Genomic DNA, 20,691 nt, shown 5'->3' with positions numbered 1-20,691 from the left:
CAGGCCGGCTACCTCTAGAGCACCGACTGCCGAGGCCACAGGCGGCCAAGAAGTACTCATCATAGAGCCACTTGAAGCTCGGGACGCAGTGTAGGGGTACTTGCTCTCGTACCCCTGAAGTAGAGTTCACCCTAGTCTCTACTTTGAAGAGTCCTTTGTCTAGGATCTCTCTTTTAGCCTTTGGGGGAACAGGCGGCATGCTGCGGCCGCCTGCAAGAAGAGGCGGATCCCTGTTCCACTTGTTAAATCGTTTGTTCAGCTCCGTGTCTGAACTCTCGATAATAAGGAAGGTGTTCCGCCAATCCTTCCATTTGTTTGCCTTACCTCTCGTCATGAGGTAACCCCTGTGGCTTGTTAGTTGATACCAGCCGGTACCTCCCGACTTAGGGGTCCGGCTGAGATAGTTCATGTGGGCGAAAGCCTCAAAACTTGGCTCCACCCCGTTCAGTTCGCACCCGGCCACATAGCCGAGTACGTTTACCCAAGAGTTGGGGGCTAACTGCCATAACCCCAGATCATACCCATCTAAAATCCGCTGAACAGCCGGATGTAATGGGAAGCGCAGACCAGCTTTGATGGCCGCCACATAGCAGCCAAAACAGCCGTCACCATAGCTGGTACCAGCCGGCCAGACGACAGTATCTTCTGGATCCGGCACAAACAGTAAATACTCCGGGCCCATTTTGTGGTTAGCAATAAAGCTCGCCACGTTGTCTCGCATGGTTGCGATCCGGCCCCGGGGCACCCTGCAGTAGTAGGGGGTGTTTTCCTCTCTGTAAGAGGCGGACGGCTCTGCCCAATTATCCCCCTTCTCCACTGCATGGGAACTTCTCGCCTCTTGTAGGCGGTTATGTTTTTCTTCTGAGTCAGAAGAACTGTGGTCAGAAGAGCTGGAATCGGACTCGTCCCCTGACGAGTCCGAAGAGGACGACTCCTCCCCTCTCCTAGAGGGGCCCGCCTCCTCTCCCTTAGAAGGAGCAGAAGGTAAATTGGACATGTCCACGGTTAGATGAGAAGGGAACACCCTGGTCCCTCTCTCAGAACTGTCAGCTTGACAGTCGCCTCGTTCCACATCTGGCGCCTGGTCAGATGTTTCGCTAAGGAGTACCCTTTGGGAGGAGCCGTCTGAGTTTGATATTCTAGCAGTCTTTTTTGTTCTGGCCATCACGTTCTGCATAGACACAGATTCAGTCGGACTTTGTATAAAGGGCAAAGATGGGTCCAGAAAAGGGCAGGCGGCACTCCTAGTCCTAGATTCAGCCGTCCCCGGTGACCGGCTGATCACTAACTTAGGGCGTGTCGTGTGCTTCCATGGTGCCATTTCAAAAAATAAAAAGAAAATTAAGAGTAAGAGAACTGAGTTACCTGAATGGATGACAGTTGATGAAGTCCTGGAAGTTCGGGTCAGTCGGCTTGACAGAACAGGCGGTAGGCAGAAAAAGTCCGAAAATGTCAGAGCAAGTTCAGGGGTCCGAATGTTCTCGCAAAAATTCTCAAATGTGAAAATGACCGAAGTCAGCACTTCCTTTTATAGGCAAAATGAGAAGGCGAAGGGTCGCCTCCGAATTCAAATTTGGGCGGGAGAGTCTCCCGGCCGTCTGCAAGGTGACACCTGTAACGGGCCGTCGCCTGTCACCGTGCGACGCCTGTCACAGGCGACACGTGACCAGTCGCGTGCCACCTGTGAGGGGCAAATGATTAGGGGATTTTTATCCACCAAGCACCGTTTGACAAGTGGACCAACCAGGTTCCGCCACGCGTCCTCCATGGACCACTTAAGACACGCCACGTGTCCACCCATGCCAAATGGGACAACCGGCCATCAAGGCCCATTTCAGTCTAGAAGCCCGATCGGCCCTAGGTTTACCTTAAACCTAGAGAGTTGCACGCTTCCCAAGGCTATAAATACTCGATTAATCCTCATTAATCAAGGGACCGAATACATTACGGAACACACTAATAACCGGCTGATCTCGCTAGCAAAGCAGATTACCTACATTAAATACTCTCACCTAGAGAGACCTTATTACTTTAATTTCTGTATTAATTACTCCTTAATCAGGTACTAACTTGACCGTTGGAGGCGGAGCTCTCAGGAGTCTCCGTTATTTTGCAGGTACAGGCGTCCGGTTCCAGTCTCGGAATTGTAACTCTCCCGCAGGACATCAGAAAACCCCGAAACATATCCCGTCAAAAAAAAAAAATTATGTATAATTTCATCGTTCAACAACCCCAGTATATCCCTATCAATTTTCTCCAGCATCATCATCTCCATATTTAATCCCAGACTTTTTACCCACCTTACCCAAATCTATACATCTTCTCCGATCTGGTGCCGGTGATTATTTCGACGGCTTTGCCGTCGAAATTAAAACGAAAACCCTACAGAAAAGAAAGAAAAGAGGGGAAGAGTTAACCCTGTCGGGAAAGCTGTGATAATTTTAGAGTTATACAATTCCATACTTCCATGATGTTGTTGACACTAATAACTAGCAAAGGCTCGCTAAGGTGTTGTTGATGTATGATTTAGGAAGAACTATGTAAGAATTAATGTTAGAGAAGATTAATTAAAGTATTAGAAATGGAGTTTTTTTTCCCCTCGGTCAAAGAATACAGAGATGAGAATATATATATATATATATATTTTTTAAACTCTACAAAATAGAAACAGAGGTAGATATGAGGATTTTTTTATTTTTATTTTTATTGAGGAAGAGTTTTGGGACAAGAGATTATCATTGAAATCGGTGAGCTGCTCAATAAATTCATTTTTACTAGAAAGCTCAAAATAATGTACTGTAATTAATTACTCCTCAAAAAATATCATTTATGGCATATAAGATTCTGTAATTGATTCTCTTTAACAAGCGCCCCGGGGCACCCGTTAGCTTTTGCCATACATTATTAGGTTGAATATCTTTCAATTCTTAAACTCATTTTATTGCTCTTTGTTTTAATTGACAGTTTGATTAGACAACATTAATGTAAAACTTTGACTAGACATAATAATTGCCCTCTTTTGACAAATGAAACTTCTCATAAGCATAGACAATTAACTCGATACATTAAAACATACACTTGATAAGAAATAAAAATAACGAAAAAAAACTAAATTAGTTCAACAAGACAACAAACACCAAGATGATCATAGGTAATTAATATACCACAAAACCTAACAAATGAAAAGAATGAAATTATATCTTAGATTTTCTATCTGTCATTATATCACCCATGTCACTAATGACAAACTTGTAACTATTTAAATTTTTATTAAACATTTTAATTAACTTTGTTTTATGGCCCTAAAATGAAGTGCTTGCTCCACTTGTCGTTGAAAACACCCACCAATCAAAATCCTACCACGTGTTAGATTCTAACTGGCCTCCCATCTCTTCCCTCATATCTCTGATTCATCTTCCTGCCCCCCTTTTTCTTCTGTCTGTCATTTTTCTCTGCTTTTCTTATGATTGGGAACAAATAAATACTTAATCTTCAGTAAAATATTCTGGATTTTTTTCAGTGACTAATTTGATTTTTCTGCTGTAACCCCAATTCAAAAAGATGGGTTCTTTTGATGATACTGCTTGGGATCTACCCCTTGATTATTTCATTGATGATGTTGCTTCCCCTAATTTTTCTTGGGTTGATCCCAGGTAATTTCAATTTTTATAAAATACCCTTTATTTTCTTAATTTCTCATTGAATTTTAACTCATTTTGTGATTTAATTTGATTTTAGATTAGTTAGTTCTTCATGCTAAGAATCAGGTAGGAAATAATTATTTTTCATGTTTTTGCTTAATCGACTTAGTTGGAGAAGATTGAAGTAGAAAGGTTGTATTTGATTAATTAAGGGATACTTGGTTTATGATGAAGTTTCAATTTTTCTTCCTTCCAAGTAACCTTTGCTTCTTGCATATGATGAAATTTACACTTTCTTCTCATTATAACTATTGGGAGTAAGTGTTTTGATGATTATGTGGTTGTGAACTAGTTTAGTTGGCTAAAATCTTTGTGTGCCCGTGGACGGAGGGGGGTGGGTGTCAAAACGTAAAACCCGAGATCGAATCTTGTCTACAATTGTCTTTATGCTCTCTATTAGCTAGATAAAATTACTATTGAGATTATTAATCATGCTCTTTGTGAGTTTGGTGAACATATTAGAACATGTATCATTGATTTATAGGGGACATCTACTTCTATTTAAAATGTGTTTTAGCTTAAGAATAGCAAAAATTGCAGCTTGATGATTCTAGGTATATAGGAATATTTGACTTAGCTTTATGATTGATAATTCTTTGATTAATTAACTATAATTAAGAATTTTGGTAGGAAAATAAAGCAGTAAAGGTGTTTAAAGATGGATAATGCTAACCAAAAATCTTGATTTTGCACAAGAAATTTGATTATTTTTAGGCTTCTAGCTGTATTTGGATTTGGTTTAAGTTTTGATTAGGTGATGTTTTCATGATCAAATCATGGTGATTCAATCTTAACTAAGAGAAATCTTTCTTGCAGTTCCAGCATCGAAATTGACTTTTCAAGGACAGGAAGTATGATACAAGAACAAGAATCTGAGAGGCAAAGACCCAAGAAAAGGTGTTACTTTGCCTTTACTGCATAAGATCTAGTTTATCATGTATTAATAGATGGTTTAGATTAATTTCTGAACTCAGTTCACAGTCATATGATCTTACTCTGAAGAAATTTCCTTGCAGTTCTTGCATAGAAATCGACTTTTCACAGACAAGTAGTGCTTTCCAAGAACAAGAATCTGAGTTGGAATGCCCTAAGAAAAGGTAGAATTTGCTATCAGTGACAACTGCTATTGCTTCATGTTGTTACGTCGAAAAATTTGCTCAGATCAACAGATTGCTTGGACTGTAGTATCACTTAACTCTAATATCTTCTTCTTGATTTGCAGGGGACGTTCTGCTGTCCACTGCAATACAAAGACTAAAGCATGCCGTGAGAGAGAAAGACGGGAAAAGTTGAATGACAGGCATGCAATCTGCTTCTTCTGCATAATTTTTTTAGGTTTAGCATTTTGTATTCAACAATTGAACATTAAACAAGTGATGCATGGTATGGAAGATGTTTTTTTTTTCATCTGTTTGTACTAAGCTTTTACAGCGCGCTTGATAACATCTTCATTACACAGTATTTCGTATTACCTTAGACATCTAAGTAGGATTTTTTTCACCAAATTACACAAGATTCATTACTAACCCCTCGAATTAACACCACCTCAATTGACATATAAGGGATACATATTGGTGGTAACCATATTGAGTTTCATTTTACTTCCTGCTGCAGCTTTTTAAACCTGAGCTCGGTTTTGGAACCTGGAAGGGCTGCCAAAGCTGACAAATTGGCTTTATTATCTGATGCTATAAGAATTGTGAAGCAGTTGAGGATCGAAAATCAGGAGGTTAAAGATGAGAATAAAAAGCTGCAAGAGGAAATTGAAAGTTTAAAGGTGAATACTTCTTTTGCCCTATTACTTGAAGTTTGTTCTAAGCTAGTTCTGGACACATATTTTGTTAGAATATCGGAACCTTTTCCATGGAATTCCATTTGTGGATCTTCTCTAGTTAAATCCTTTATCTTCTGAGATTCAAGACTTTGAAGCTTATCTAACTTTAATTTTCCCTACTCACATATTATATATGATTGGAGCATTGCATGATAGCTTATTTCTTCAGTCATCTATAAGTTTATAATTGAAGACGAAGTTGCAATAAAAGGTTACAAAAATCTTGTATAACCCATGTTTTACAAGAGTCTTTGTGACTTCATTCAATCATCATATTACCATATATTTTTATCTTTACTTTTTAGTAGCTCCTTTGCTGTTCTTAAACTTAGCTTCCTACTATAGGCCGAAAAGAATGAACTTCGTGATGAGAAATCGACATTGAGGGCAGAAAAAGAAAAGATGGAACTGCATATGAAAGCAATGTCTGGCATGCCTGGTCCTGGAATGATTCCTCCTTATCCACCGGCCTATCAAGCTGGACCAAATAAGATGGCTGTTTACCCTGGTTATGGTATGTACCCTATGTGGCATTATCTACCACCGGCTACTCGTGATACTTCTCGTGACCATGAACTCAGGCCTCCTGCTGCTTAAGTGGATGTGCAAGATTTCTTCTCAACAGGAATTCTGCGACATTTGTCTCAAGTTTTGTCTTTCTTTATTTGAATGTATATAATGTTGGTGAACCTGTTTCTTAATTTAGATTGGAATAGCCAGAGGCTCATGGCTTAAACGCCGTAGAGTGTCGCTAGACTATGTAAGTACACTAATTAAGACTCCTATTGTTTATTTCCTGTGTGTTTTTTTTATTTCGTATGAATGTAATCCTGCTGTTTTTACTCTGCTTGTTTTGCTGTCTAGATTCTTATCATCGAGATTTCACCTCCTGATAAACCAGGAAATGCTTTTGCAGCGGGATCAAATATGGTCATAAACCTGTTCATTTTTTTCCCTTTGCTTAGACTGATACAAGCTTGATTGACCTGAAACAATCATTCCTTCCACATTCCCTGCTACATATGTGATGTAAGTCATATTTTAGAAAAAAAATGTCCAAGACCTTTTTTTTGTTTGGGGGAGGGAAGATCACAAATTCTTATTAGTTGCATACTAGTTTACTTAAAGGTAGGTGTACCCAAGTGTATTATTTTTGTATCATTTGATGTCAACTGTCAAGAACTCCGACATACGGATTGGTCGGCAAGAATTGTATATAAAATTTATTGTCAAAGCCTGTAGCTATCCGCTAAAGTTGGCTTTTATCATTAAGTCTAATCTGTTGAAGGCAAACAGAATTAATTGTCATTGTTATATGCATGATTCATGAATTTATGATTATAATATAAAATTTCAACGATATTTCCGAATCATTCAACCAGTTCATTTTTTAAATATTCAGATCTTAATTATAGTTCTATATATATTATCTATAGACTGGGATGTAAGATTTATCTATGACAGATTGTGCAATGAAGCCAGACACCTGCCTATGAAGTAAAATTTTCGAAATTTTGATTTGTTTGAAAAGATTAGATGATATGGGACTTTTTTGCATACTGGAAGTTGGGAAGGTTATATTGTTTGAGTGACAATTTCCATTAAACTTGATTTTGGGAGTCAATTCCACAAAATTGTCATACCATTGAAATTGAACTCTTGTGTAGTTGTGTGACTACTGATCGCAAAAATTAGAGGAAAATGGACCAAACAGTCTTCGTGGTTGATAACACTGGTTAACATGATTTACAATCCTGTCAAGCTTATATAGATGCAAGCAGACTGATAGGTTGAGATCATATCCTTTTACATAGTAAACTTTTCAAGTGAAACAGCAGCCAAAACTAATACGAAGTACTTTACAGAATATTACAGGCATATTTCTTTAGGATTAGTCCAACAGAGGGCTAATGTTAATTAACCTGGAGAAGAGAATCAGATACTGACTCAGCTTAAGCTGGGAGCACTGATCCTATCTTTCGTAATTCATGCAAGCATAATAGGCATCTTTATAATATTGACAGTTTATATAGTTGCTTATTCTTGGCGAGCTTGAAGATGGCTGATGGATTTCCTTACTTCCAGCATCTATCTGTTTTCATAATTGCACCACAGCCATCTTCTCTAGTGTCTATGGCTCTGTTGTCACCTCTTCGCCATTTTCTGTGCTGAATGCATCTGGTTTTAAACCTTTCGAGTCTTTATAGTTTAGGTAGATCCCGGCTATGTTTGTCTGTGCTTCTTCTTTACCCCACATTAAGAGGTACATACCAAAGATGACAATAGCTGCCCCCATTATGCTGAACATGTGATTGAGAAACTATTAATCTTCTCCTTGTAACATTTGCTCTATATGTATTATGCTTCCTATTATATCATTTGTTCTGAATTAACTAGACCCTGCTCTTTTCAACTCATTTAATCAATTTAATTTAGTATAAACCAGTTTTAATTTGTAAAATCAGTTCTAATGAGAAAAACATCAGTTTGTTTACTAAAAATCACGAAGTTCATATAACAAAACAGTTGTGAATCAGCAAAGTCAGGTATGATCAGTCAAAATAAGCCTTGATGTTGTATCAAAATCAGTTTCTTGGAGCAAATATCAAGTTAGTTTACCTGCCAATGTAAAGCTTTTCTCCAAGGACAAAATATGCTAGTAAGGCAACAAGTATTGTCGAAAGAGGGTTGAACATGGTCACAAAAACAGGTCCTTTTTCCTCTGTGCACCACAACTGGAGGAAGACTATTAAGCCTGAACAAACCACTCCCTGCATGCCATATATCGAGTATATGTTAGTATAAGATCATACTTCAGATAGTCTAAGGTTGTATCAACAACAGTTCTTACAGCATAAACGGTAGACAAGAGGTCAATGTTGAAACCAATTGCCCAAGCTGCTGGCTTACGCTGAACACATGCAGTAAAAATGGCTGACTGTGCAGCACCAATGAAACTCATCCATGTTGTCAGTGACAGACGTGCAGGATATCGTTTCAGAGTAAAGGCCTATAGTTATCAGTAAGCATATAGACTCATAAGGATACATCATATATTCATATCTAATTGAAGGAAAACTCTTCTGTGATTCGTTATGGACAATCTGTGTCGTGTGTCCTAGGCTTCTATTAGGCATTTAGTAATTAGCAGATAAAGAATGGCAGCATCAGCTGATTTGAGTATTGACTAGCAAATGAAATTGTCAAATTTCATATGAGTGTTAATTATGTGAGCAATTATTTGTTTTTTTAGGATTGTCGAAATTGACTCATAATGTGACCAAACCCATACTAGCCCAAAACCAAACTAAAAGACTCATTCCTAGAATATAACTCAAACCTGCATGATGTACCATATGGACCATGATAGGCAACTAGCTGCAGTTAGAATGGAACCTATCAACCTGTTTTCGTTAGTAGTTGTACTTCCTTGAATATGCAGCAGAGGATTCCAGATGTTTTTAATGACAGATCCCTTGTACAATGTCATGGACATTACACCTCCTAGGGAAATTAAGGTACCGAGAACCTTTGCAGCTCCTCGAGGGTTCCATATATCAAGAACCTCCATCCTAGATAGTGTCATAGTGTATAGTTAAAAAAAAGCATTTTGCTAGAACAAGTCTTCGAATGTTAAAAGGAGAAAGAAAGGGTTTTTTTACTCACTTGAGTGCAACTGCAATCACAAAAGTTAAGGAAGCTATTGTGTTGATCATTGATGCAACAAATGTCGGTGAAGTATACTTTAAGCTTGTAAAATACATGTTAAGTGTCAATCCCACCCTGCCAAAATCAGCAAAATATATCATTTGCTTCCTTTCAAGGAAGATATGTAGTATTTTACTGTTGACTCCTGTAATGTACATCATGACATTTATCTTAAGTGTATGATATTATGATATGTATGAATACGCCTCATGTATACCAATTGTGAAGAACAAGTGACCGAATGCCTTTTTGTAACTTGCAAGTATGAGAAATCTGTCACTCGCAGAAGGATGATTGGAGGAATTAATGAGAATGCCTTGAAAAAGCAGGGGAATTTTGGGAATGTTTGGAGGTAGTTTTGGATTGTGCTGTTGGATTTAAAAGTCTGATCTATGTTATGCACTTGTAAATTCTTGTTACCCTGAATGCTCCCTTTTAGGATGTAATACACAGGACATGCTAGCTACAGCTACAACAAATTACTTCGTATATCTTGCAATGTTTTTCGGTTTTATACCATAACTCTTGTAGGCTTACCCGAAGAGGGAGAGCACAAATATTTCTGCCATCAGAGCTACTGTCAACTTTGGCCTTGCTTGTCTGCATGATATAAAGAAAAATTAAATTTCATAGGCATAAAATTATGAAATCGACGTAGGTGCAATATCATGAACATCAGAACATGTATGTGAAAAGAAAAAAAAAAACCTTTCAAGAAAATAAGCAAAGGGGAACATCACCACCCCAGCAACAACATGGCGATATGTTATGTAAACATAAGGATTCATTCCATTATTGAAGGATGCTTCAGTGATGAAATACAGTAAAGTCCAGCCTATCTGTGATAGGATCATAAACATGTGTGGCTTAAACCTCAAGTAAAAGCTCCAAATGTTACAATTACTCATAGCCATTGCTTAACTTCTGTTTTTCGTTTAGTTTCGAGTTAAGCCTGAAGGTTGAACTGCATGCTCCTTTATATGCAGTAAAAAGGCGGATTAGTCTCATATGATTCCTCATTGAATGTCATTTCATTGTTAGCATCCTGTTCCAGGTCATCTATGTCATAAGAGCCATGATAATGAGTTTTCGTGTGCAGCATCCTGTGACAAGCTATGCATCATAGCTACAAAAGTTTGTGTTTAGGAATCATTCCGGAGAATATCATAGAGAAGGATTGCATTAGACTTGTAATAGGCTATCTTAGCAATGTTCAGAAGTTATGTGTAAGCCATTCTTTTTAAAATTCTCGGATTTATCCATATGGATTTTGATTCCCCAAGAGAGATCGTATAGCATATCTTATCATATTCTCATCATTGTATAGGGAAATACTCCATCTGTCACTAAATAATGAGAAATTTTTTCTTTTTTTTTTTGAAGAAATTTTTTCTTTTTTGTGTGGTTAACGATGTTTAAACCATTGTTCTTTTTTTTCTTTTAACAATTCAAGAATATAGGGTAATTGAAAGATTGGCCATCACATACGTTTATATCAAAAGGACATTTGTGATTTTGCATAATAGTTAATCTTGTGTGCAAGTTTAGTCATGTAATTCAAACCAATTAAGAGATTGGATATGAGTTAGCTTTCTTAGATCTATCACATCTATGTAAATGTACTAATGTAGCATATAAAGTTTTGTATTTTAACTACTGTATGTAAAAAAAAAAAAAAAAATTCTGCAAAATTGATCTCATCGGTTTTTTTGGTTTAGATACGAACAAGTTTGAAGCGAAAAGTTACATTCAACTTCTCAAAATTGGGTACAACATTCTAGATTACAGATGTGATCAATTGACGAGCTATACACACTTCCCAAATATACAAAAATGATCTGATAAGTGGAAAAAAAACAATATGAGAACCAATAACCTCTCTATACTTAGATCTCATCTTTTTTCCACATATGTTGTAATAATTCCGAAGCAAGAAGATTTTCTAGCTTGCTGCTAGAAGCCAGAACATGATGAGAGACGAGATGAACACTGTAAGCCAACTTAGGAAGGCAAAAGCAACTGCTATCTGGTATTTGAAGCATTCTGCCGCAATGGTACAACCTCTGATGTCATGGATGTACAGGACTGTAATTCCTGCAGATGCAGAAGCTGCTGCAAGAGATAGTGAAGCTGTTACCTGTTTACAATACACCACCCTTTGTCAAAGTTGCGTCTTATAAAACCCAGATTTTGGGTGTATGCAACTTATGTTGACCCCTCTATTCCTAAATAACTATCTTTCAATTTGAATGTTTCATCGTTCAATATAACAAATCCTATCTGTTAGCAAAGGAGGGTGAAGGTTAAGGGGAGAAATAATTACTAATAGCTTCAAATAAAAGAACCTGAAAAATGCAATATGCTTGTTTTCTGTGTTTTTTTGCTAACACCTTTGCTTTTAGCCTTTTATTTACTAATGCAAAAAAAGGACTTTAAAAAACTAATATATTTGCATTCATGTTTTTCCAAAAAGGCCCTGAATATATATATAATTTGGGCTCTCATACTCATAATAGTCTTAAATTTGTGTAATTGTGTCTAAATGTTAAACTCGGCTAGATTATAAAAACAAATATCCAATTTTTTAGTCTAAAATAAAGAGTTTCAAGAATATGACACAGCACACAGGTTCAGGATTAGAAAGAGGAGTTGGAGTAAAATTCACAAAGTAACGAGTAGAGGAAGGCCTACCCAATCTCCGATTACAAAAAGGCTGACAAGAATATGATTATGAATCACAATTTTCTTTGCAAGGGCATAGGCATCCATCAACGCGAGGCTTAAGCTCCAGATTACTTGCAAACCCATAGAAGCTATGAGATAGCTGCAAAGGCAATACGTGTTTCAGTCATTCATCCCAGACCCTTTAAACACGTAGATGAGATATTATAATTAGTTCTATTTTATTTCCCAAAGACAATTTCTGAACTTACAGAAATTCAATAATCACCAAAATCACTCTCTGAAAGATGTTATCTGAAGATATTAAGCATATAAGTACTTATAAAATGGAAATTATAAGAATGAAAGGCAACTGTACATTTTTATAGCTTTGGAGGAACCATCTAAAGCACAAAGAGTAAGACATTAAACAACAGAAAACTTAATAGTGAATAAAAACCTACTTGTACAAGTTTTCGTATTCTTCCTTGAACTTACAGCCTAACCGGTTAACTGGCAGATTACCAGAAATTCCTAAAAATGCCTTTTCAGCTAATGATCAAAGTCTTTGAGTTTCTGTTAGCACCTGTTATACTTCGTATTGTACAAAATATGAATTAAGGCCCCAGGTGAATCTAGTCCTACAAATGAAGTGCTACACAGGTTTACAATTTGCAACTTTGTGCTCGAATCCTCAAAATATTTTGTTACAACAACTAGATCTTCTCCTCTCGAGACATAATAGTTAATATGTTCTCGGCTATGATTCTATGAAGAATCATACTTTGTTCTTAGTTTTTAGTCCCACTAGTTTTGGTTTTCAGAAACAAATGGAATCTTCAAAAATCAGTCTAAGACCTTTGTGAACTTTACATAGATGGCCAAGAGAGACTCCTGTCTTGAATCGAAAGGGTTACAAGGAATCAGTCGATGTCAAATAGAGGAAAAGACATGGAAATCATTGGACAGGAAGTTGTGCTAAGTAAAGATTAAAGAAACAAAGTTTCATGACCATTAAAATAAGCACCTAAAGCAAGAGATTAGATGTGTCAATGCTCAAGTAAATCGAAATCACAGCCAAGGTACAGATACTATGTTATCAAATTTGCGAATTTCGCAAACCAACTAGCTAGCTACTTCATACATGAGCATCATTCATAAACATGACACATAACATGTTTCTTGTATTGTATACAATCTTTTCAGTCATCTAAAAAAATTATGCAGGACAAGCATATAATTTAGATGATATACAGAAAGTAAAAACCCATTTTGGATAAGTCTAACCAGGATAGAATAAAAAATGCTAATCAACAACAAATTAAATATAGTGGACAAAAAACTCAAAGACAATATTAATGACAAAATCATATGTAATTTTTTTTTTTCCAACAATGAGCACAAACACACAAGATATACCAAGAATTAATAGTTATATTGACAGTGTAATTTGAAATAATACAATAATGTGACAACTATATCCAAACAAAAAGGAATAATAAGTTGTGAATAAAATACCAGAAAGCAGTGAAACGGGAGAAGCTAGAACTGGATGCCATAGTAGCAACGGCACCTGCAGCAAACATAAACTGAGCAATCCTTAAAAGAAGCCCAGTGATAGTTCCTGGTGTTCCTGCAAAATCCTTCATTTTTCTTTCTTTTCCAATTGAAATCAAACAATTTCTCAAATACCCATTAAAATTAATAACATCTCAATACAATTTCAATCATCAATCCAGAAAAAATAAAATGAAAATGGGGAAAATTCAGCAAATTTGAGGGGTCAGAGAACAAAAACAGAGAAGGGTGTCAAAATTTAACAACCCAGATTGCAGAATTTGAAGAATTGATGTGGGAACATTGAGAATTAGGGATCTGATGGAAGAAATTAACTACTAGTAAAAGAATTGTGAAATGGAAAGAGGTAATAATGATCGATCCAATTGATTAGGGTAGGGCATGCAAAAGCCAACCCGACCCGACAACCCGAAATAAAAGGGTTTTGATTTTTGAAAGAGATTTTCAACCCATTTACGTAAATGGGTCAATCCGAATCCGACCTGAAGTTAAATGAGTCCGGTTCAGGTTGGAAATCTCAACTCGAAACCAATCGCCTAAAGCCGTTTAATTAATTGGGTGGGTTTCAGGTCGGGTCAACCCGATTCAAACCTGCTTAATTTAAACCATAAATTTAAAATATGGGCTAAGCCCAAACTATCTAATCCTAAAACCAAAAAAACTTAAATCTTTCTCACGCGAACTGTTATTTTGGACATGTGTTTGGTTTTCTAGCTTTAACTTTTATTTGCCACCTATATGTATCTCTTAGAAGTATTTTGGATTTGTTGGCCTAGTTCTTATATTGTATTGTATACAATCTTTTCAGTCATCTAAAAAAATTATGCATATAAGTTAGATGATATACAGAAAGTAAAAAACCCATTTTGGATATATCTAAACAGGACGAATAAATAAATGCTACGGAGTAATCAATAACAAATTAAATATAGTGGACAAAAGAGCTCAAAGACAAATTAATGACAATCATATGTAAAGGTTTTTTATTTTTTAATTTTTTTTTCCCCACAAATGAGCACAAACACACAAGATATGTCAATCCAACATCAAATTTTAAAAACTTTGAACAAAACACATAATATTATACTCGTTCCGATTTGATCTGGTCTAATCTGATTTAATTTGATCCGATCCGATCCGATTTAAATGTCATATTTGACCAAACTTTGACCTTAAATGTACTATATCAAACGGTGTCTAGTTAAATTCGTAACAATGTGAATTTTATTGATATGTGATTTTAATAATTTTTTTCATTACAAAATTAAATTGAAGATATTTAACGATAAAAAAACTGCACATAAACGTTGGTCTAATCTGAACTTATTTTTTCTGATCCAATCCGATCTGAACTTATTTTTTCTAAAATAAGTAAAAATTCTGCAAAATTGATCTCATCTGTTTTTTTGGTTTAGATATGAACAGGTTTGAAGCGAAAAGTTACATTCAACTTCTCAAAAATGGGTACATCATTCTAGATTACAGATGTGATCAATTGACGAGCTATACACACTTCACAAATATACAAAAATGATCTGATATGGGAAAAAAAATATGAGAACCAAAACCCTCTCTTTACTTAGATCTCATCTTTTTTCCACATACATTGTAATCTATGCTCCATTTCATGGTAATAATTCCGAAGCAAGAAGATTTTCTAGCTTGCTGCTAGAAGCCAGAACATGATGAGAGACGAGATGAACACTGTAAGCCAACTTAGGAAGGCAAAAGCAACTGCTATCTGGTATTTGAAACATTCTTTCACAATGGTACAACCTCCGATGTCATGGAAGTACAGGACTGTAATTCCTGCAGATGCAGAAGCTGCTGCAAGAGAAAGTGTAGCTGTTACCTGTTTACAATACACCACCCTTTGTCAAAGTTGTGTCTTATAAAACCCAGATTTGGGTGTATGCAACTTATGTTGACCCCTCTATTCCTGAATAACTATCTTTCAATTTGAATGTTCATCGTTCAATATAACAAATCCTATCTGTTAGCGAAGGAGGGTGAAGGTTAAGGGGAGAAATAATTACTAAGAGCACTCACATTAGTGAGCAAAATTTTTTTTGCTCAATCTCTCTCTAGCTACTTTCTCTCTTTTCCCAACCAATTTGCTCATGAGCATTTTTGGTGAGGAAATTTTATCCCACTAGTGATCAAAAAATAATTGAATTGCTCATGAGCATATTTTATTTTGCTCATTGATGTAGTAACATTTATACCATTTTTGCTCATCAATTTTGGATGAATGTTGGGTTCCACGAGATTACTATTCATCATGAAATTTGCTCATCCTATGAGCAAATTCTAAAATGCTCATGAGCATTTTTCATTTTCCTCATTGATGTAGTACCATTTCTACCAAATATGCTCACCATTTTTGCTCATGAGCAAAAAAATGATCACTGATGTGAATGCTCTAATAGCTTCAAATAAAAGGACCTGAAAAATGCAATATGCTTGTTTTCTGTGTTTTTTTGCAAACACCTATGCTTCTAGCCTTTTATTTACTAATGCAAAAAAAGGACTCTTAAAAAACTAATATACGTAGTATTTGAATTCATGTTTTTCCAACAAGGCCCTGAATATATATATAACTAGGTTAGGTCCCGTGCCATGCACGGTAATTTTCAATAACTATTTTTAAAAGTAACACTGTATTATATTTTTTAACTTCCATATGTTATATTCATATCAATTGAATATTGAAAATCTACAAAAAAAAAAAAAAAAAAAAAATGACAGGAAAAATTACACTAAGAATAATCAATGTGTTGTTCTTGCATGTATTATTGAAGCATCTATACAGTACTAATGGATTGAAATTCTAATCATAAATCATTCAAGGAAATAAAAATAAATAAATAAAGCATCATTTGATGATTTGATATTCGCATTTCGTTATTTCAGCTTGTAAATTCGTTCTATTATATAATTTAAAACAAAATCAAGAAAATATATAATCTTGTTTTAATAAACGTAGATAGTACCTAATATGTCTTTCCTACCAAAAATAGTCCATAACAAAGTATGTTAAGACTTAAGAATTTATACTTAATTTTTTTTGTTTAAGTTTATGATTCTCAATCTGTTTTATTTTGGAAAGATTCATCAGAATCTTTTCTTACACTTTGTAGGAAATTAATATAATACTTTATATATTTAAAAAAAAAAAAAATTCTTAAATAGTTTTTTTTTTTTAAATAATAAAAAAAATCTAAGGACACACCAGGAGATGACACGTGTCATTGCTGGTGTGTCTTTTAGTATATAGTTAGAGTTTGTTCTCTTACGTTGAAATTCAGTTCAGTTCAGCTCAGCTCAGCTCCGCTCCTAATTTCCTTCTCTTATAAAATATTCAGTTCAGTTCATTTCAGCTCAGTTCAAGAGTTCAGTCAATGAGAACAGACCCTTATTGATTGATTTGGGCTTCTCATACTCATAATAGTCTTAAATTTGTGTGTAAATGTTAAACTCGGCTAGATTATAAAAGCAAATATCCAATTTTTTGGTCTAAAATAAAGAGTTTCAAGAATTTGACACAGCACACAGGTTCAGGATTAGAAAGAGGAGTTGGAGTAAAATTCACAAAGTAACGAGTAGAGGAAGGCCTACCCAATCTCCGATTACAAAAAGGCTCACAAGAATATGATTATGAATCACAATTTTCTTCGCAAGTGCATAGGCATCCATCAACGCGAGGCTTAAGCTCCAGATTACTTGCAAACCCATAGAAGCTATGAGATAGCTGCAAAGGCAATACGTGTTTCAGTCATTCATCCCAGACCCTTTAAACACGTAGATGAGATATTATAATTAGTTCTATTTTATTTCCCAAAGACAATTTCTGAACTTACAGAAATTCAATAATCACCAAAATCACTCTCTGAAAGATGTTATCTGAAGATATTAAGCATATAAGTACTTATAAAATGGAAATTATAGGAATGAAAGGCAATTGTACATTTTTATAGCTTTGGAGGAACCATCTAAAGCACAAAGAGTAAGACATTAAACAACAGAAAACTTAATAGTGAATAAAAACCTACTTGTACAAGTTTTCGTATTCTTCCTTGAACTTACAGCCTAACCGGTTAACTGGCAGATTACCAGAAATTCCTAAAAATGCCTTTTCAGCTAATGATCAAAGTCTTTGAGTTTCTGTTAGCACCTGTTATACTTCGTATTGTACAAAATATGAATTAAGGCCCCAGGTGAATCTAGTCCTACAAATGAAGTGCTACACAGGTTTACAATTTGCAACTTTGTGCTCGAATCCTCAAAATATTTTGTTACAACAACTAGATCTTCTCCTCTCGAGACATAATAGTTAATATGTTCTCGGCTATGATTCTATGAAGAATCATACTTTGTTCTTAGTTTTTAGTCCCACTAGTTTTGGTTTTCAGAAACAAATGGAATCTTCAAAAATCAGTCTAAGACCTTTGTGAACTTTACATAGATGGCCAAGAGAGACTCCTGTCTTGAATCGAAAGGGTTACAAGGAATCAGTCGATGTCAAATAGAGGAAAAGACATGGAAATCATTGGACAGGAAGTTGTGCTAAGTAAAGATTAAAGAAACAAAGTTTCATGACCATTAAAATAAGCACCTAAAGCAAGGGATTAGATGTGTCAATGCTCAAGTAAATCGAAATCACAGCCAAGGTACAGATACTATGTTATCAAATTTGCGAATTTCGCAAACCAACTAGCTAGCTACTTCATACATGAGCATCATTCATAAACATGACACATAACATGTTTCTTGTATTGTATACAATCTTTTCAGTCATCTAAAAAAATTATGCAGGACAAGCATATAATTTAGATGATATACAGAAAGTAAAAACCCATTTTGGATAAGTCTAACCAGGATAGAATAAATAAATGCTAATCAACAACAAATTAAATTTGGTGGACAAAAAATTCAAAGACAATATTAATGACAAAATCATATGTAAAGCTTTTTTTTTTTCACAATGAGCACAAACACACAAGATATGCCAATCCAAGTATCCAACATCAAATTTTAAAAACTTTGAACAAAACACGTAATATTATACTCGTCCAGTCTAGAATTAATAGTCATGTTGATAGTTTAATTTGAAATAATATAATAATGTGACAACTATATCCAAACAAAAGGGAATAATAAGAAGTGAATAAAATACCAGAAAGCAGTGAAATTGAAGAAGCTAGAACTGGATGCCATAGAAGCAATGGCACCTGCTGCAAACATAAACTGAGCAATCCTTAAAAGAAGCCCAGTGATAGTTCCTGGTGTTCCTGCAAAATCCTTCATTTTTCTTTCTTTTCCAATTTAAATCAAACAATTTCTCAAATACCCATTAAAATTAATTACATCTTAATACAATTTCAATCGAAAAAATAAAATGAAAATGGGGAAAATTCAGCAAATTTGAGGGGTCAGAAAACAAAAACAGAGAAGGGGTGTCAATTTAACAACCCAGATTGCAGAATTTGAAGAATTGTTGTGGGAATTTTGAGAATTAGGGATTTGATGGAAGAAATTAAATAAAAGAATTGTGAAATGGAAAGAGGTGATAATGATCAATCTAATTGATTAGGGGTGTAAGACAAGTAAATTTGACAAAGGGTATTTTGTGAGTTACTCAATCTTGGCTGTAAATGAAAATCAAGAGTCAAAGCCATCATTAATCATTATGCTACGGATTACTTGAATTCGTCTAATAAGATGAGGATTTGTTGGCTAACGCGCCGAAATCAGGTGGCAATAGAGCTGGGCCGGGCCAGGCTGGGCAAGTCGATGTGTTATATCGTGCTTAAACTATTTTTTTGGTGTTTAGAGAGTCTTAAAAGGGCGGGGTGAGAATCAATTTCAGTCTCCTTGGAGAGACTTCTAACCACTTGAGCTATCCCTCACTCTCTATCGTGCCTAAAGTATGATATACCGGAAAATGAACAAGGAAAAAAAAAAGTTTTAGAGTGCTAGGTTTATGTCGATCTTTCATTAAGAGTAGTAACCAAAGTGTGGAAAGACATAACTATACTATCGAAGGTTCAAGAGCCACAAATACGAGTGATGAAAATCGATCTCAAAATCTTCTACAACCGAGAAGGAAGCTTTAATCATTTAAGTTATTAAGGAGTACACACTCTCTATTGGCCGTATTTATGTAATTATTGAATTACTCCGTAGAAAATACACAGATTAAAATTTGGATGGGCCTTGCCAATACTCAAATATGACATTATGGACTAACATACAGTAATTTTGTGGGCTATTCCTAACTTCAGGCCTTAGTGGATCTCCAAAATGCCCTGTTACGCATAAATCTGTCAAGTACTCGAGTTAACCAACAAACCTGAGGAATTGTGAATTCCTTGTAAATTGGTACATTTTCTTCCGATGTGAACTCTTTGATTGAACTAAATGTTACTTCAAGCGTGCAAAATGCAAAATAATTAAAGTATTTTTACTCTTTTTTTCCTTTTTATTTAAAGAGGTAATTAAAGTGTTTAATAGTTACATCCACCCATATATCTAGTGCTAAATCTACTTGTAGAGTTGTAGGCCACTTCGAATGTCTATGAATTGAAAGGGCTTCATGACTTTATCTTATTAAGGTAAAAGGAAAAAATAGACTCAAATATAAAATAAAATAAAATGGTAATGGCTAAAAAAATAGTTAGGTATATTAGCTTTTGATGTTTTTTATTTTGATGTGTTACAAAGTTTTAATTCGTATTTATTCCTTTACGTGTGTTTGGATAGAAGGAAATGAAAGGAAAAGAAGGGGGAGGGAAATGGAGAGATTTGATATCTTTCATTTGGATAACAAATGAGGAAGTAAGGGAATTGGAGGGGAGAGAAATGGAGGGATTAAATTATAGGAAAATAATCCCTCCAATAATGAAGAGATTTGAAAGGAAAACTCACCTTTCTTCTCTCCCCTCCCTTTCCCTCCCCTCCTCTTCTCCTCCCTCCCCTTCTTTTCCTTCCTCTAATGTTATCCAAACACACTGTTAGGGAGAAAAAAAAAATTAAGAAAGAGAATGAAAGAGGGAGTATAGAGTTAACTTACATGATTTCCTACATATTTATATTTGTGTTTTTGTAAGGAAAAAACTTTGATACAATTTTGGTCACATGATTAACCTTATTCGATCATTATTGAATTGGGTGAAGAGTTGACCTATCAATCAATTAATATCCGTAGTT

At 35.3% G+C, this 20,691-nt stretch overlaps 4 protein-coding genes across 4 annotated transcripts; 1 reads left to right on the top strand and 3 right to left on the bottom strand.

The window, feature by feature from the left end:
- The first annotated feature begins 3,400 nt into the window (after positions 1-3,400).
- On the top strand, positions 3,401-6,382 carry LOC110693067 (transcription factor bHLH104-like). Its single transcript, XM_021870196.1, has 6 exons — positions 3,401-3,653; positions 4,518-4,598; positions 4,718-4,798; positions 4,924-5,001; positions 5,316-5,478; positions 5,881-6,382. The coding sequence occupies exons 1-6, from the start codon at positions 3,562-3,564 to the stop codon at positions 6,130-6,132; spliced, it is 747 nt and encodes a 248-aa protein (XP_021725888.1). The 5' UTR covers positions 3,401-3,561; the 3' UTR covers positions 6,133-6,382.
- Positions 6,383-7,226: 844 nt separating this feature from the next.
- On the bottom strand, positions 7,227-10,185 carry LOC110693066 (WAT1-related protein At5g07050-like). Its single transcript, XM_021870195.1, has 7 exons — positions 9,952-10,185; positions 9,781-9,843; positions 9,202-9,318; positions 8,876-9,107; positions 8,387-8,545; positions 8,155-8,306; positions 7,227-7,835 (listed from the first exon to the last, which is right to left on the bottom strand). The coding sequence occupies exons 1-7, from the start codon at positions 10,155-10,157 to the stop codon at positions 7,667-7,669; spliced, it is 1,098 nt and encodes a 365-aa protein (XP_021725887.1). The 5' UTR covers positions 10,158-10,185; the 3' UTR covers positions 7,227-7,666.
- A 668-nt stretch (positions 10,186-10,853) lies between these two features.
- Positions 10,854-13,822, bottom strand: LOC110693065 (CASP-like protein 5B3). Its single transcript, XM_021870194.1, has 3 exons — positions 13,423-13,822; positions 11,935-12,067; positions 10,854-11,380 (listed from the first exon to the last, which is right to left on the bottom strand). Exons 1-3 carry the CDS (start codon positions 13,551-13,553, stop codon positions 11,186-11,188), a joined length of 459 nt encoding a protein of 152 aa, XP_021725886.1. The 5' UTR covers positions 13,554-13,822; the 3' UTR covers positions 10,854-11,185.
- Positions 13,823-14,860: 1,038 nt separating this feature from the next.
- LOC110693064 (CASP-like protein 5B3) lies at positions 14,861-19,246 on the bottom strand. Its single transcript, XM_021870193.1, has 3 exons — positions 18,659-19,246; positions 17,101-17,233; positions 14,861-15,334 (listed from the first exon to the last, which is right to left on the bottom strand). The coding sequence occupies exons 1-3, from the start codon at positions 18,787-18,789 to the stop codon at positions 15,140-15,142; spliced, it is 459 nt and encodes a 152-aa protein (XP_021725885.1). The 5' UTR covers positions 18,790-19,246; the 3' UTR covers positions 14,861-15,139.
- Between the last annotated feature and the right edge of the window lie 1,445 nt (positions 19,247-20,691).

The sequence above is a fragment of the Chenopodium quinoa genome, unplaced genomic scaffold (assembly GCF_001683475.1).
Source record: "Chenopodium quinoa cultivar QQ74 unplaced genomic scaffold, ASM168347v1, whole genome shotgun sequence".
Taxonomy (NCBI): domain Eukaryota; kingdom Viridiplantae; phylum Streptophyta; class Magnoliopsida; order Caryophyllales; family Amaranthaceae; genus Chenopodium; species Chenopodium quinoa.
This window is presented reverse-complemented; position numbering and strand designations above follow the sequence as displayed.

Coding starts and splice junctions, on each gene's coding strand:
- LOC110693067 (XM_021870196.1), top strand. CDS start 3,562: ATGGGTTCTTTTGATGATACTGCTTGGGATCTACCCCTTGATTATTTC. Junction 4,599..4,717: donor AGGCAAAGACCCAAGAAAAG/GTGTTACTTTGC, acceptor ATTTCCTTGCAG/TTCTTGCATAGAAATCGACT. Junction 4,799..4,923: donor TTGGAATGCCCTAAGAAAAG/GTAGAATTTGCT, acceptor CTTGATTTGCAG/GGGACGTTCTGCTGTCCACT.
- LOC110693066 (XM_021870195.1), bottom strand. CDS start 10,157: ATGGCTATGAGTAATTGTAACATTTGGAGCTTTTACTTGAGGTTTAAG. Junction 9,844..9,951: donor TTTGCTTATTTTCTTGAAAG/GTTTTTTTTTTT, acceptor TATATCATGCAG/ACAAGCAAGGCCAAAGTTGA. Junction 9,108..9,201: donor GTGATTGCAGTTGCACTCAA/GTGAGTAAAAAA, acceptor GACACTATCTAG/GATGGAGGTTCTTGATATAT.
- LOC110693065 (XM_021870194.1), bottom strand. CDS start 13,553: ATGAAGGATTTTGCAGGAACACCAGGAACTATCACTGGGCTTCTTTTA. Junction 12,068..13,422: donor TCCCGTTTCACTGCTTTCTG/GTATTTTATTCA, acceptor TTGCCTTTGCAG/CTATCTCATAGCTTCTATGG. Junction 11,381..11,934: donor TTTTTGTAATCGGAGATTGG/GTAGGCCTTCCT, acceptor TATTGTAAACAG/GTAACAGCTTCACTATCTCT.
- LOC110693064 (XM_021870193.1), bottom strand. CDS start 18,789: ATGAAGGATTTTGCAGGAACACCAGGAACTATCACTGGGCTTCTTTTA. Junction 17,234..18,658: donor TTCAATTTCACTGCTTTCTG/GTATTTTATTCA, acceptor TTGCCTTTGCAG/CTATCTCATAGCTTCTATGG. Junction 15,335..17,100: donor TTTTTGTAATCGGAGATTGG/GTAGGCCTTCCT, acceptor TATTGTAAACAG/GTAACAGCTACACTTTCTCT.